The following is a 13,075-nucleotide window of genomic DNA, read 5'->3' on the forward strand; positions in this document are numbered from 1 at the left end:
CGCCACTACCCTGGAAGGGGAATTCCCCGAGACAGCCCGAGTCTCAAAACAATCAAACCCCGCCCCGAACCCACAGACAGTAAGGAACCAGAAGTAGGCAGGAAGGGAGGATCCAGGGGAAAGACAAGGGGGCGTGGAAGGAACCTAAGCAACCAGCATCCCCAAGTCCCAACACGAACCAAAACGGGGCAGCCCCGGGGCTCCCGGGGAGCAAACAAACGAGAGCGTTGCCATCATCAAGGCGCAAAGCACAACGCCCCTGCTGCCCGCACCCACTTAATCAGCACAACTGGGTAACCGAGCCACAACGAGCAACAAAACTCGCAGGACTCTGGGTCAAAAGTGTCACCGACCCCACAGGCAGGAGACGGAGGCAAAACAGAGAGTCACCCTGAGACAAGGGATGAGAGCAACCCTCAAACTCGCTGGAAGCGAGGGGGGACTCTGGGCTCACATCCATCGGACCCGCGCGTCCCCAAGGGTTTCCCAGGGTCCCGAGCGTTTACTATAAGAGGACTCGCGCTTAGGTAATCCCAGGCAGGGTACTGCTAACCGACGCCCAAAGCTACCAAACAACTTTCTAAGAGCTGAACCCCCGGGATGTGTACACTCAAGGAGACCTAGCAGGGGGAACCACCAGAAAAATACTCAGAACACAAGGGACACAAGGGGGAAGAACGATGGTAGACCCCCACCAGGTAGAAAACAAAAAGAAAAAGAAAACCCCGCAAGAGGAAAGCGTACCCAAGCGGAACAGAGCCGGCCGCCATGATTGGTGGAGACAAGCTGCACAATACCCTGCGCCCCACCAGTGCAAAACCGCCCCTTACCCTAAGGGGAACAAGGGAGACAGAACACCCGAGCACACAAAGAGCGGCCAAAAACCAAGCAGTAAACGGCCTAGCAGAAGCAGAACCCAAGGAACTTGTGGAAGGTGGCCCCAAGCCCCAAGGGCAGTACTTACATGGCACCTAGGGAAGGGAATCCTAGGCGCATGCAGCCCGAGTACTGGAGACTCGTTCCCGGCTCACGCACCAACTAGAAAACAGACACCACACTCTAGGTACAGTGTTGAAACAACTACTGGAGCTGGAGCACACAACCAGTGCCCATAGCATCAGCCAAAGAACTGATGGCTGGATAGCCGGCGTGGGAGGTCTGGGGCTCCCCCTTTCCCCTCCCAGGGAGGGGGTAGCTGCGCAGACAGCGGCGCGGTGACGTGTGACATCATACTAGTTTGCTTGTTTTCTGTTGGGAGTTCTATCCACTAGTTCGGCTTTTGGTAGCAATTTTAACCAGAATAGGGGTTTGTTTTGGAATGCTTACCTTTCTGGATGCTTGACCTGGTCGATGGCAGACATAGAATGAATCCAACCACACGGGAGTTTCTAAAAACCACTGCTCCCCTTGCCTCTCTGAGGGGACCAGGTTCTGGCTGTGATCTCCGGTAGGCCCTAGAACTCCATACACATGACTGATGCCAAAGTCTGACATTAGTATATCAGCCTGGTAAAGCTCAGGGGAGCCAATGGGGCTCCCCCCCCAGAAAATAACAACATTTTGTTGATAAGGAGAACAGCTCCTATTAACTGGAACTGAAGGATAATGCAGTAATAAAGAGATGGAAGCACCTGTCCGACACTCAAAGAAGAAGAAGAACAGTAGTAAGAAGTGTCCACAAAGTGGATATGCAGTTGGTGCCTTTATATCATTGCTGTGTAATACATAATAAAACAAATAATAATGAGTAACTATGTTATTATGCTCTATTTTGTTATATATCATATAAATACATTCTTCAATATTAATATATTCTATTTACATCAATGTCCCAAAAATATTTTTTTAGGGGAATTTTTTTTTTTATTTTAGTTTTTTCTCCTTTGTTTATTATCAGATTTTGTTGTAACCTTTACATCCTGGAGAATGCATATATTTCCCTAACCGTCTGAAGATAGAATAAAATTGGTCAACAAATAAATCAGTCACAACTCGCAAAACTTGGAACTTTTAATTTTTTTTTTTTTTGCTGATTTTTTCTCTGATTTCAAACTCTATTTTCTTTGTCTCTTTAGGTTGTTTTGATGATTAGGGACCATATTAGGGCTTTTTCACTTATATAAAGTATACCCTAAATATATCCCCTAAATCATTATAATAATTATAATTATCCCTATATTTTGTGATTTTTGGGGTTATTTTTTCTTGACTTCATTTCAACACACATTGATCTACAACTTTCCCATATTCGAGTATGAATGCCAAAGTTTATTGAAACATACAATTAAATTAATGAATTAAAACTACCTATATTCATTGTTGATAACTTCAACTTCAATTATCTCTCAAACTTGAGTTTCAACTTTGAGTGGCTTCTAAAATTACAGTTTTTGACCAATTATCACCATTTTGACATATTGTGTGCTCAGCTATCTTTTCTACAATCCCTTCAGAATGGATTTTTCATAAATTTTATACATTTGGAGTTATAATTTTTTGGGGTCTAAATTTGCCACATATTTCAAATGCCCTATTGACAATTTTTTTTACAGTAAACTATATTGAAAACCTATATTCTAATTTGATATAAATGAAGATCATATGCTATTCTGAGAGAATAATAACATTAAATGAACAATTGTTGAGAGTTCATCCTTTTTATTCTGAATTAAAAATCTGAAGTTTTCAATATTAAATTTTAAAATTAATTTTGATTCTCTTGTTTTTCAAGTTATGCTGTGATCATTTAGACAAAGTTGGAGCATTTGCCTAGTTGATTATGCAGAAAAAAATTGGAAAGTGTTCAAGTTTTATCTTGTATGTATTGCGCTGTTTAAGGGTTAAAAGCAAATAGCATAATACCTGGAGAGCCATCAAATAAGCAGAAGTTTGAGTCACTGGATTATCGACCCAACACTACCAGATTTATTTTAATAGGACATTAATACATGCCCGAAGACAAGTGTTGACAAGTGGTGATGACTGGCAGTATCAAGGTGGCTACCTTCGCAATGATATCCCAAGACGGAAACAACAATCAAACTGAGGAGTGCAACCTACACTGACAGGTAATTACATTGACATACTTAGCTAACTCAGTAGAGTTAAATCTGAACAAAATTATTTATTCATGTTATTAACGACATGGTATTGATTACATTCCATGTAACATGTACCTTCTCTGACAGACACCAGACAGATTGCAAATATTTAGTGTGGGAGGGGTTTTGAAAATGCTACTACTGTAGGTTAATCCAGCCCTATTTTTACATCTCTATGTGTAAATAGTAGGCAAGCCACTTTACCAAAACATCTAAAAGTTATTTTCTGTGGTACGCAGTCTACTAGCATATCAATGAATTTTACAGCAATTGAGGCAACTACTTCAACAAAATTAATTTTCATATCCAAATTATAAAACGAACAAAACTCATACTTTACCTTGTAAAATCAAAATGTCGCTCTTTCTTAGCTCTCTTTTCTGTTCCTCCTTTTTTCTTCAAACTTAAAGCGTCTTGACTCTTGGTGAGTAAGTTCCGAAGTTGTGTATTGTGTGCCTCTAATTGCTTAATTTTAGTTTCTAGTTCCTGAAAAAACCAGCGTTGAATGTAATGAAACGCCATTTTCTGGGTGAGTCCCGGAGGCTCCCCGGAGCTATCCCAGGCTGATATGCTAATGTCAGACTTTGGCATCAGTCATGTGTATGGAGTTCTTAGGCCTACCGGGGACCACGGCCAGAACCGGGCCCCCTCAGAGAGGCAAGGGGAGCAATGGCCTATAGAAGCCCCCGTGTAGTTGGAAGCATTCTATGTCTGCCATCGACCGGAACAGGCACCCAGAAAGGTAAGCGCCCCAAAACAAACCCCTATTCTGGTTAAAATTGCTACCTAATACCGAACTAGTGGATAGAACTCCCCAACCGAAAACAAGCAAATTAGTGTGACGTCACACACTGCCGCGCCGCTGTCTGCGCAGCTCCCCCCTCCCCGGGAGGGGGAAGGGGGAGCCCCAGACCCCCCGCGCCGGCTACCCACACCTCAGTTCTTGAGGCTGGATGTCAAAAACGCGAAAAACCGCCGACCGGAGGGAGGGAGGGATGCCGGGGAGCCTCCGGGACTCACCCAGAAAATGGCGTTTTATTACATTCAACGCTGGTTTTCTGGGGGGAGCCCCGTCGGCTCCCCGGAGCTAACTACCCACAGACAGAAAAAGAGGGACTTACCCGGGAGGCGGTCGTCGCTCACCCCTCAACTCGAAGCCGAGACAACTGGCTGCAACCGCCGACCCAAAGCAACACAGGCCCGACGAGGGCCAGGGACATTCACAAGGTAACGAGCAGCCAGGACCCTGTTCGACCGCCAAAATCCCCGCGCCCGAATATCAGACCAAGACATATTCCCAAAGACGGCAGCAAGAGCCGCGAACTTACGAACGTCATGGGCACGGGGATAGACCGCAGGCTGGCTAGACCTAATAACCCTGCGGACGACCTGAGAGACCCGAACCCGCGAACAGGGAAGAAGGGAAACCGGATCAACCCACAGCGCGTCCCCGGACACAGAAGCTGTGGCGCGCAAATAACGGCGAAGCGCCGCAACCGGACACAAAACATGATGCACCCCCGGCCTGACCAACCAAGCATCAACCACCCATGGACCCCTCCGGAACGCAGCAGTCTCATTCTTCGCCAGAAAAGAAGGAGACGGCTGCAAACGAACAAAACTATCACCACGACCAAAAGAGCAGAAACCCCTGCGCCGGAGGAGAGCATGAAGCTCCCCCACCCGACCCCCAGAGGCCAAAGCCAACAAGAAAAGTGCCTTGGAAAAACAATCCTGGACCGAAGGGGCCACAACGAAACGAGGAGATGAAAGGAAAGCGAGCACTCTGTCCAAAGACCAGGACGGCTCAGGCGACGCATGAGCAGGCCGGAGGTGAAACAATGCACGAGACAGCTTGCGAAACGGCGCAGACGTAACATCGATACCGAAAGCAAGCTGAAGCGGCTCCGCCAGCGCCGCACGATACGAAGCGACAGTGTTAGGCATAAGATGACGGTCCTGAAACAACCACGAGAGGAAGGACAAGACCACCCGAACAGACAAGGAGCTAACACGATGAAGACGCAAAAAGAAACGGAAGGACCGCCAGGAAACTTCATACTGCCGCCGAGAAGAAGCCCTCAGGTGGGACACCAACAAGGAGGCCACCTGATCACCATAGAGATGATGATAGACTCGAGTCAAAAAAACCATACGCGAAGACTTGAGGAGAAGATCGAACCAGCTACGTGACGTACCGGCCCGATCTGCTGAAAGAGGCGGAGCCGCGGGAAAACCCTCGGGTTCGGACACCGAGCAACCAGCGCCTGAAACCAAGGCTGGGCCGGCCACCAAGGGGCCAGAAGGACAACTCTCCCCCGGTAAGTCTCTAAGCGAGTCAGGACCTGGAGCAACAGCCGAACTGGGGGAAAGAGGTACAGGAACCCCCACCTCGACCAGTCGAGCCGAAAGGCATCGACCCCGACGGCCTCGCAATCGGGGAAGGGCGCCGCATAAACGGGAAGACGCCGCGACCACGCCGACGCGAAGAGGTCCACCTCGGGGCGCCCGAACGTCTGGCAAAGCCAACGGAAGGACTCGTCGTCGACCGTCCACTCCGTGGAGAGGGGAACGAAGCGAGACAGGGCGTCGGCCAAGACGTTGGACACGCCCCGTACGTGAACCGCCAGGAGAGCCAAACCCCGAGAACTCAGCAGACGAGTCACCCGAAGCGACCAACCCCAAAGAGACAAGGACCGCATCGAACCCCCGCGGTTCAGGCAAGGAACCACCGGAGAGCAGTCCGAATGGAGCCGAATCGTCGATCCGCGGGCCACCCGAATCCTCCCCAGAGCAAACCACACTGCCGCGAACTCCCGCACCGTACTGTGAGCTCGACGGAAGGACGGATCCCAACGCCCCTGGCCGGCCTGGTGAGCACTGGTCACAAAACCCCAGCCGAGAGACGACGCATCCGTGTACACATCGAGCGAGGGCTCGGGTAGGCGCCAAGGCACTGAACCCCGAAAAACCCGAAGAGGAAGCCGGTGACGCAGCAACCGACGCAAGTCCTCCGGGGGTCGAACTCTGCGATCGCGAGAGAGGCGGAAGGGGGAACCCCGAAGGAACCAGAACAGCCGTCGAAGCCAAACCCGACCCGGCGGGTAGACCACCATCGCAAAGTTCAGGCTCCCGCACAGCCCCTCGAGCAACCGCCGGGTGACCCGAGGGCCCTCCAGAAACAGACGAAGGCGGGACCGCAGCCGCAGGAGAGACTCCGGAGGGAGAGACAAGGAGGCGGTCCGAGAGTCCCACACGAGACCCAGCCAAGTCCGAACCTGAGAGGGAACCAGATGGGACTTCCTCCAGTTCACCAAGAACCCGAACCCGGCGAGCTGGGAAAGAACCAAATCCCTGGCTAGCAAGCAAGCTGACTGGCTGGGAGCCCAAACCAGCCAGTCGTCGAGGTAGGCCAACACCCGAACACCTAGGAGACGCAAACGAGCCACCACAACCCGTGTAAGGCGTGTGAACATGCGAGGTGCCAGGTTCAACCCGAACGGGAGACAACGAAAGCGGTAACTCAGACGCCCCACTACAAAACCGAGCCAGTCCCTGAACCGCGGATGAATCGGGACATGCCAATAAGCGTCCCGGAGGTCCAGGGACACCATCCAAGCACCCGGCTCCAAAAGGAGCCGAACCTGAGACAGCGTAGGCATCCGAAAGGAGGGGCAATGAACCCAGGGGTTCAGACGGGACAAGTCCAGAATGAACCGCAGGTCCGCGCAGTCCCGTTTCGGAACCGGAAACAGACGGGAAACCCATCTGAGGGACGACGTCGTTTCGACGACGCCCAAGCGTACCCACTCCAAGACGACTCGACAGAGCGCAGGGGAAGAAGCCTGCCCCGCCAGCCCCGACCCCCCAAAGGGGGGAGGGGCCACCCAACGCCACCGCAGGCCGCGAGACACGACCCGAAAGGCCCACGAATCGTGGGACCAGGCGCGGGCGAACAGCGCAAGCCGCCCCCCCATCGCCCCGTCAAAGGGGCAAACCGCGAAAGGGCCGGCGACCCTTACGAGACCCAGAACCCCGCACAGCGCGAACACCGTGCCGACCAGACGAGGGAGGGTCCGCAGGAGGAGCCAACCCCAAACCTGACACCAGAGGCCTACCACGACGAGAGGAACCCCGAGCCCTGGCACGACCTTTCCGGGAAGACCCACCCCGGGACCCCCGGAAAACCAACAAGTCCGACATCGGACGACAAGCCGCCGACGCAGCCTGAATAAACAGCGCCACGGCCGACTCCCCAAACAGGAGAGGACAAAAAGGTGAAGAACGCCTAAGAGCCAGAGCCCAAGCAGATTCCACGGAGGAACCCAGCACCGCCTGCCGACACGCGAGACGGGAAGCATAGAACAGGGAAACCGCATCCCGCAAAATCGGCGTGAACAGCTTCAACAAGGCAGCCGACGAACGCGCAGCCGAGGACAAGGTGCCGGACCCCGGGACGGACCCAAGCGTCCCCACATCCTCCACGAGCCAATCCGAAGACAGCTCCAGGAGGGAAAAGAACCGCAAGGCCGAACACAAAAGGCCCCGAGCGCGCAAGTCCTCCGCCACGAGCGCCGCCGAAAGGGAGGGAACCTGCACATGGAGCTGAATAACGCCCACATCGCGGGGAAGGGCAGGGGCAAACAAGCACTCATTCAGGTACTCAAGTTCACCCCCCAGGAAAACCTGAAGCACCGTGGAAGCTTCCCGCCACTCCAGCGCGCGGGAACGACAGAAGGAATGCCAGGAATCCAGACCAAACAAGGGGCAGTCTGCTAGCCAGGATGACTCCGGAACCTCGTAACGGAGCCAGAAAGGGAACGAAGTCCCAAACCTGAACGTGGACGGATCCATTTCCGAGGCATAATCCGGGTCACGCAGGAGGTAAGCTGCAAAGGCCGCTCGCACCACACCAGGTTGGATGCGATAAGCCGAAAACCTCCGGAAGGACGGAACCGACGTACCCGGGGGAACACGGAACCGTACCCGGGGAGGGGCCGACACCAAATCCAACTCGTACGCAGAGGGGGGGAAAGAAAACCCCACTCCTTGTAACAATAAGCCCCGCTCAGTGGGAAGAAAAACCCAGGCGGGGTCCAGCGGGGCCCAAGGCCCCCAAGTCAGCCCCTCCCCAGCCTCGAGGTCCGTCACCACAGGACCCGAGGCCGAGTCCTCTCCCCAAGCCCCGACCCCACAAGACAAGGACGGAGCAGCCGGAAAAGCTGGAGGAAGGGGGGCCCACTGGTCAGACCCTGAAGCTTCGGCCGGGAGACAAGACTCGAATGCCTCTGCCGCCCCCCCGGAAGGGGCAACCCCCGAAGCTGCCCGAGTCTCGAGATCAAGTAACCCCTGCTCCGACCCCGAAACCCTCAGACGCTTCGGGGCCGGAAGCAGGGGCGGGGGACCAGAACGAACAGAAGGGGAAGGACGAGGAGGTGCGGACTGAACCAGGATCGAAGCGACCCCCACCCCCAAGTCCGGGTCTCGAAAAGCAAAGCGGGGCAGCCCCGGGGCATCCGGGGAAGCAACCAACCGAGCGCGTTGCAACAGACGAAACCTAGACTGCAACGCACGTGCCGCCTGTACCCGAATAGAATCATCAGAGGATTGGGTAAATTGAGTCACAAGCAAGCAGCAACACTCACAGGACTCAGGGTCGAAAGTATCACCGACCCAACAGGCAGCGTGGCAGAGGCAAAAACAATGAGGGTCACCCTGAGACAAGGGGACCGAGCAACCCTCAAACTCGCACACAGCGAGTGGGGACTCCGGGGTCACATCCATCAGACCCACGCGCCCCCTAGGGGATTCCCAGGGTCCTGAGCGTTTACTTTAAGAGGACTCGCGCTCAAGTAGTCCCAGGCAGGGTGCTGCAAACCGGCGCCCAAAACTACCAAGCAAACTTCTAAAGCTGAACCCCAGGGACGTGTACACTCACGGGGACCTAGCAGGGGGCGCCACCGAGGAAGAGCAAAAACAAACTGAATAAAATGACAGAACCCCCCACCAGGCAAAACAAAAAGAAAAACAAAACCCCGCAAGAGGACAGCGAACCCCAAGGAACAGAGCCGGCCGCGATGTCGGGAAGTACAAGCTGAGCAGCACCCTGCGCCCCTACCAGTGCAAACTGCCTCTTACCTGCCGGTAACAAGGGAGAACAGAACACCCAAGAGCCCAACAGGCGGCCGAAAAAACGAAAGGTAAAACGGACCAGCAGAGGCAGACCCCGAGGAGCCTGTGGAAGGTGGCCCCAAGCCCCAAGGGCAGTACTTACAGGGCACCTAGGGAAGGCAGCCCTAGGCGCATGCAGCCCGAGTACTGAAGATAACTCCTGGCTCTCGCACCCACAAAACTAACACCACACTCAAAGCACAGTGCAGTAGCGACACCGGAGCCAGAGCACACGACCATCGCCTATAGCATCAGCCTCAAGAACTGAGGTGTGGGTAGCCGGCGCGGGGGGTCTGGGGCTCCCCCTTCCCCCTCCCGGGGAGGGGGGAGCTGCGCAGACAGCGGCGCGGCAGTGTGTGACGTCACACTAATTTGCTTGTTTTCGGTTGGGGAGTTCTATCCACTAGTTCGGTATTAGGTAGCAATTTTAACCAGAATAGGGGTTTGTTTTGGGGCGCTTACCTTTCTGGGTGCCTGTTCCGGTCGATGGCAGACATAGAATGCTTCCAACTACACGGGGGCTTCTATAGGCCATTGCTCCCCTTGCCTCTCTGAGGGGGCCCGGTTCTGGCCGTGGTCCCCGGTAGGCCTAAGAACTCCATACACATGACTGATGCCAAAGTCTGACATTAGCATATCAGCCTGGGATAGCTCTGGGGAGCCGACGGGGCTCCCCCCAGAAAAACAGCGTTGAATGTAATGAAACGCCATTTTCTGGGTGAGCCCCGGAGGCTCTTTGGAGCTTATCGGGCTAATGTATGTTAAATTAGACCAGGACATTAGCTGTGGAGTTCACACTTACCAGGGACCAGAGCCGGAACCTGGCCCCTTCAGAGAGGTTTCAGGGTGCAATGGCCCTGGAAAACCCCCTTGTGGTTGGGGGTTTTCCTTATCTGCCATCGACCGGGGTTGGGCACACAGAAAAAGGTAGGCATAACAAAAAACCCACATAGTAAGAAACTACAACAAAAAACCAAACAGAGAAGAAGAAACTCCCTACAACCCCAAGCAAACAAGCAAACATTACACTTTACTGCCACGCCGCTCATCCACGCAGCTCTCCCCTCCCTGAGAGAGGAAAGGGGGTGCCCGGACCTCACCACATCAGCTGCCTATCACTCCAGTTCAGAAGCTAAGCTACAACCAACGCAAAAAAACGCCGACTGGTGGGAAGGAGGGGAGCCAGAGAGCCTCCGTGGCTCACTCAAAAAATGCCGTTTTATTATGATCAATCCTGGTTTTCTGTGGGGAGCCCCTACGGCTCCCTGGAGCTACATACTCAAAGAGAAGGAAAAGAAAGGGCTGACCCCAGGAGGCAGGCGCCACAAACTCTGCATCGCAAAGTCAAGACAAAAGGCAGCAACCTGCAACCCAAAGCAACACAAGACTGCCCAGGAGCAAACACACTCACAAAATAACGGGCAGCCAGGAACCTGTGTGACCTCCAAATCCCCGCTCACGAAATGAGAACAAGACATGTTACCAAACACGGGGCGAAAACTACAAACGTCCGAACGGCACAGGCGCAAGGATAGACCACAAGCTTGTAGACTTAAGAACCCTGCGGATGACCTGGGAGACCCAAGCCCTGGAACGGGGAACGAGAGAAAAGCGGATCAACCCAAAGCGCATCCCCAGCCACGGCACACAGGTAACAGCGAAAAGCCGCAACTGGACACAACGCATGACATACCCCCGGCCGAAACCAACTAAGCATCAATAACCTAAGGACCCCTCCGGAAAGCAGCCGTCTCAGCCTTCGCCAGAAAGACGGAGAAGGCTGCAAACGTACAAACCAACCACCAGTACCAAAAGAGCAGAAATCCCTGCGCAGGAGGAGAGCCGGAAACTCCCGGACCCACAGAGGCCAATGCCAACAAAAATATGGCCTTTGAAAAACAATATTGAACTGTAGGGGCTACCACAAACCGAGGAGAGGAAAGATAAGAGCACCCTGACCAAGGACCAGGATGGACCAGGATGGACCAGGATGGCTCAGGCACCGCATGAGCAGGCCGGAGGTGAAACAAAGCACGAGAAAGAGTTCAGAATGGGGTGGATGTGACGTCCACCCCGAACGCAAGCTGAAGCGACTCGGCCAGTGCCACATGATACAAAGCAACAGTAAGAAGCATCATTTAACGGTCCTGAAAAAACAAGAAATGGACAAGACAACCTACGAAGAGCAAGAAGAAGGCGAAAGGAAACGCCAGGAAACTATATACTGTCGTCGAGATAAAGCTCGCAGGTGGGACACCCTCAACGAAGCCACGTGATCACCATAGAGATGGTGATACACCCGCATCAGAAGATCAGACGCAAAGAGCCGAGGAGAAGGCTGAACCAGCCATGTACCAGACCGATATGCCCTGCTGAAAGAGGCTGAGCTGCGGGAAACGCCCCGGATTCGGACACTGATCAAGTAGCGTCTGAAAACAAAGCTGGGCCAGCTACCAAGGGGCCACGAGAACTACTCTTCCCGGGAAGGATTCCAAACGAGACAGAACCCGAAGTAACAGCTGGACCGGGAAAAGAGGTACAGGTAATTCCACTTCGACCAGTCCTGCCTAAAGGCATCCACCGCGAAGGCCTCTCAGGCGGGAAAAGGCGCCACATAGAATGGGAGATGCCGAGACCATGCCACCGCAAAGATGTCCACATCCGGGAGTCCGTATATCCGGGAGTCCGTACATCCGGCAGAGCCAATGGACTAGTCAACAATGAGAGGCCAATCCGTGAACAGAGGAATGAACCGAGACAGGCCGTCCGTCAGGACGTTGGACACTCCCAGGACATGAACCGCATGGAGAGCCAAACACCGAGAATCCAGCAGACTAGTCACTCGAAGGGACCAACCCCAAAGAGGCAAGGATCGAAGAGAACCCCCGCGGTTCTGGCAATGAACGACTGGAGAACAGTCCGAATGGAGCCGGACGGAAGAGCCCCAAGTGACCCGAACCCTCCGAAGCGCAAACCAGACAGTTGCCAACTTCCGAACCGTGCTGTGAGCCTGACGGAATGACAGACCCCACTGTCCCTGGCTGGCCTGGTGAGCACTGGTCACAAAGCCCAAGCTGAGAGACGACCCGTTCATGAATACATCGAGCGAAGGCTCGGGGAGGCGCCAAGGCACTGCACCCCGAAAACCCCAAAAAGGAAGCCGGCAACACAGCACTAACACAAGGTCCCAGGAGGACGAACCCAACGATTGCATGAGAGGCGGAAGAGGTGTCCCCGAAGGAACCAAAACAAACGTCGAAGTCTAACCCGACCCGCACAGCGAAGTACAGACTTCCGTGCAACTGCTCGAGCAACTGCCGAGTGACCCAGGACTCCCTCAGAAACAGCCTAAGGTGGGACCGCAGCCGCAGCAACGCTACTGGAGGAAAAGATAAAGAAGCAGTCCAAGAGTCCCAAACAAGACCCAGCTAGGTCTGAACATGGGACCGAATCAGATGGAATGTCCTCCAGTTCACCAGGAACCCGAACCTGGCGATCTGGAAAGAACCACACAGTTGGCAAGCAGACAAGTGGACTGACTGGGAGCCCACACCAGCTAGTCGTTGAGGTAGGTCAGAAACCGAATCCCGAGCAGACACAGACAGGTCACGAAGATCCGGTAAAGATGCGTAAATACACTAAGTGCCAAGAACAAACTAGGGAAGGCAACCAAAGCAGCAAGCCTGAAGCCCCACCACCAACTGTGCCAGTCCTGGAACCCTGGAGAGGAATGTGCCAAAGAGTGAATGTGCAAGGAATCCAGGGGGCAGGCTGAACAAGCCCAGAAGAACCGTAGATCTGCA

General features: G+C 53.6%; 1 protein-coding gene across 5 annotated transcripts in view; it reads right to left on the reverse strand.

Moving 5' to 3' along the window:
* The window catches only part of LOC123757259 (tRNA pseudouridine(38/39) synthase), a 143,517-nt gene that overhangs the window by 81,743 nt on the left and 48,699 nt on the right, over window positions 1–13,075 (reverse strand). For all 5 annotated transcript variants that reach the window (XM_045740783.2, XM_069323795.1, XM_069323796.1 and 2 more), the window contains exon 3: window positions 3,442–3,587. In XM_045740783.2, the coding sequence (XP_045596739.2) occupies window positions 3,442–3,587 (146 nt within the window). The remainder of the gene's footprint in view (window positions 1–3,441; window positions 3,588–13,075) is intronic.

The sequence above is a fragment of the Procambarus clarkii genome, chromosome 13 (assembly GCF_040958095.1).
Source record: "Procambarus clarkii isolate CNS0578487 chromosome 13, FALCON_Pclarkii_2.0, whole genome shotgun sequence".
Taxonomy (NCBI): Eukaryota; Metazoa; Arthropoda; class Malacostraca; order Decapoda; family Cambaridae; genus Procambarus; species Procambarus clarkii.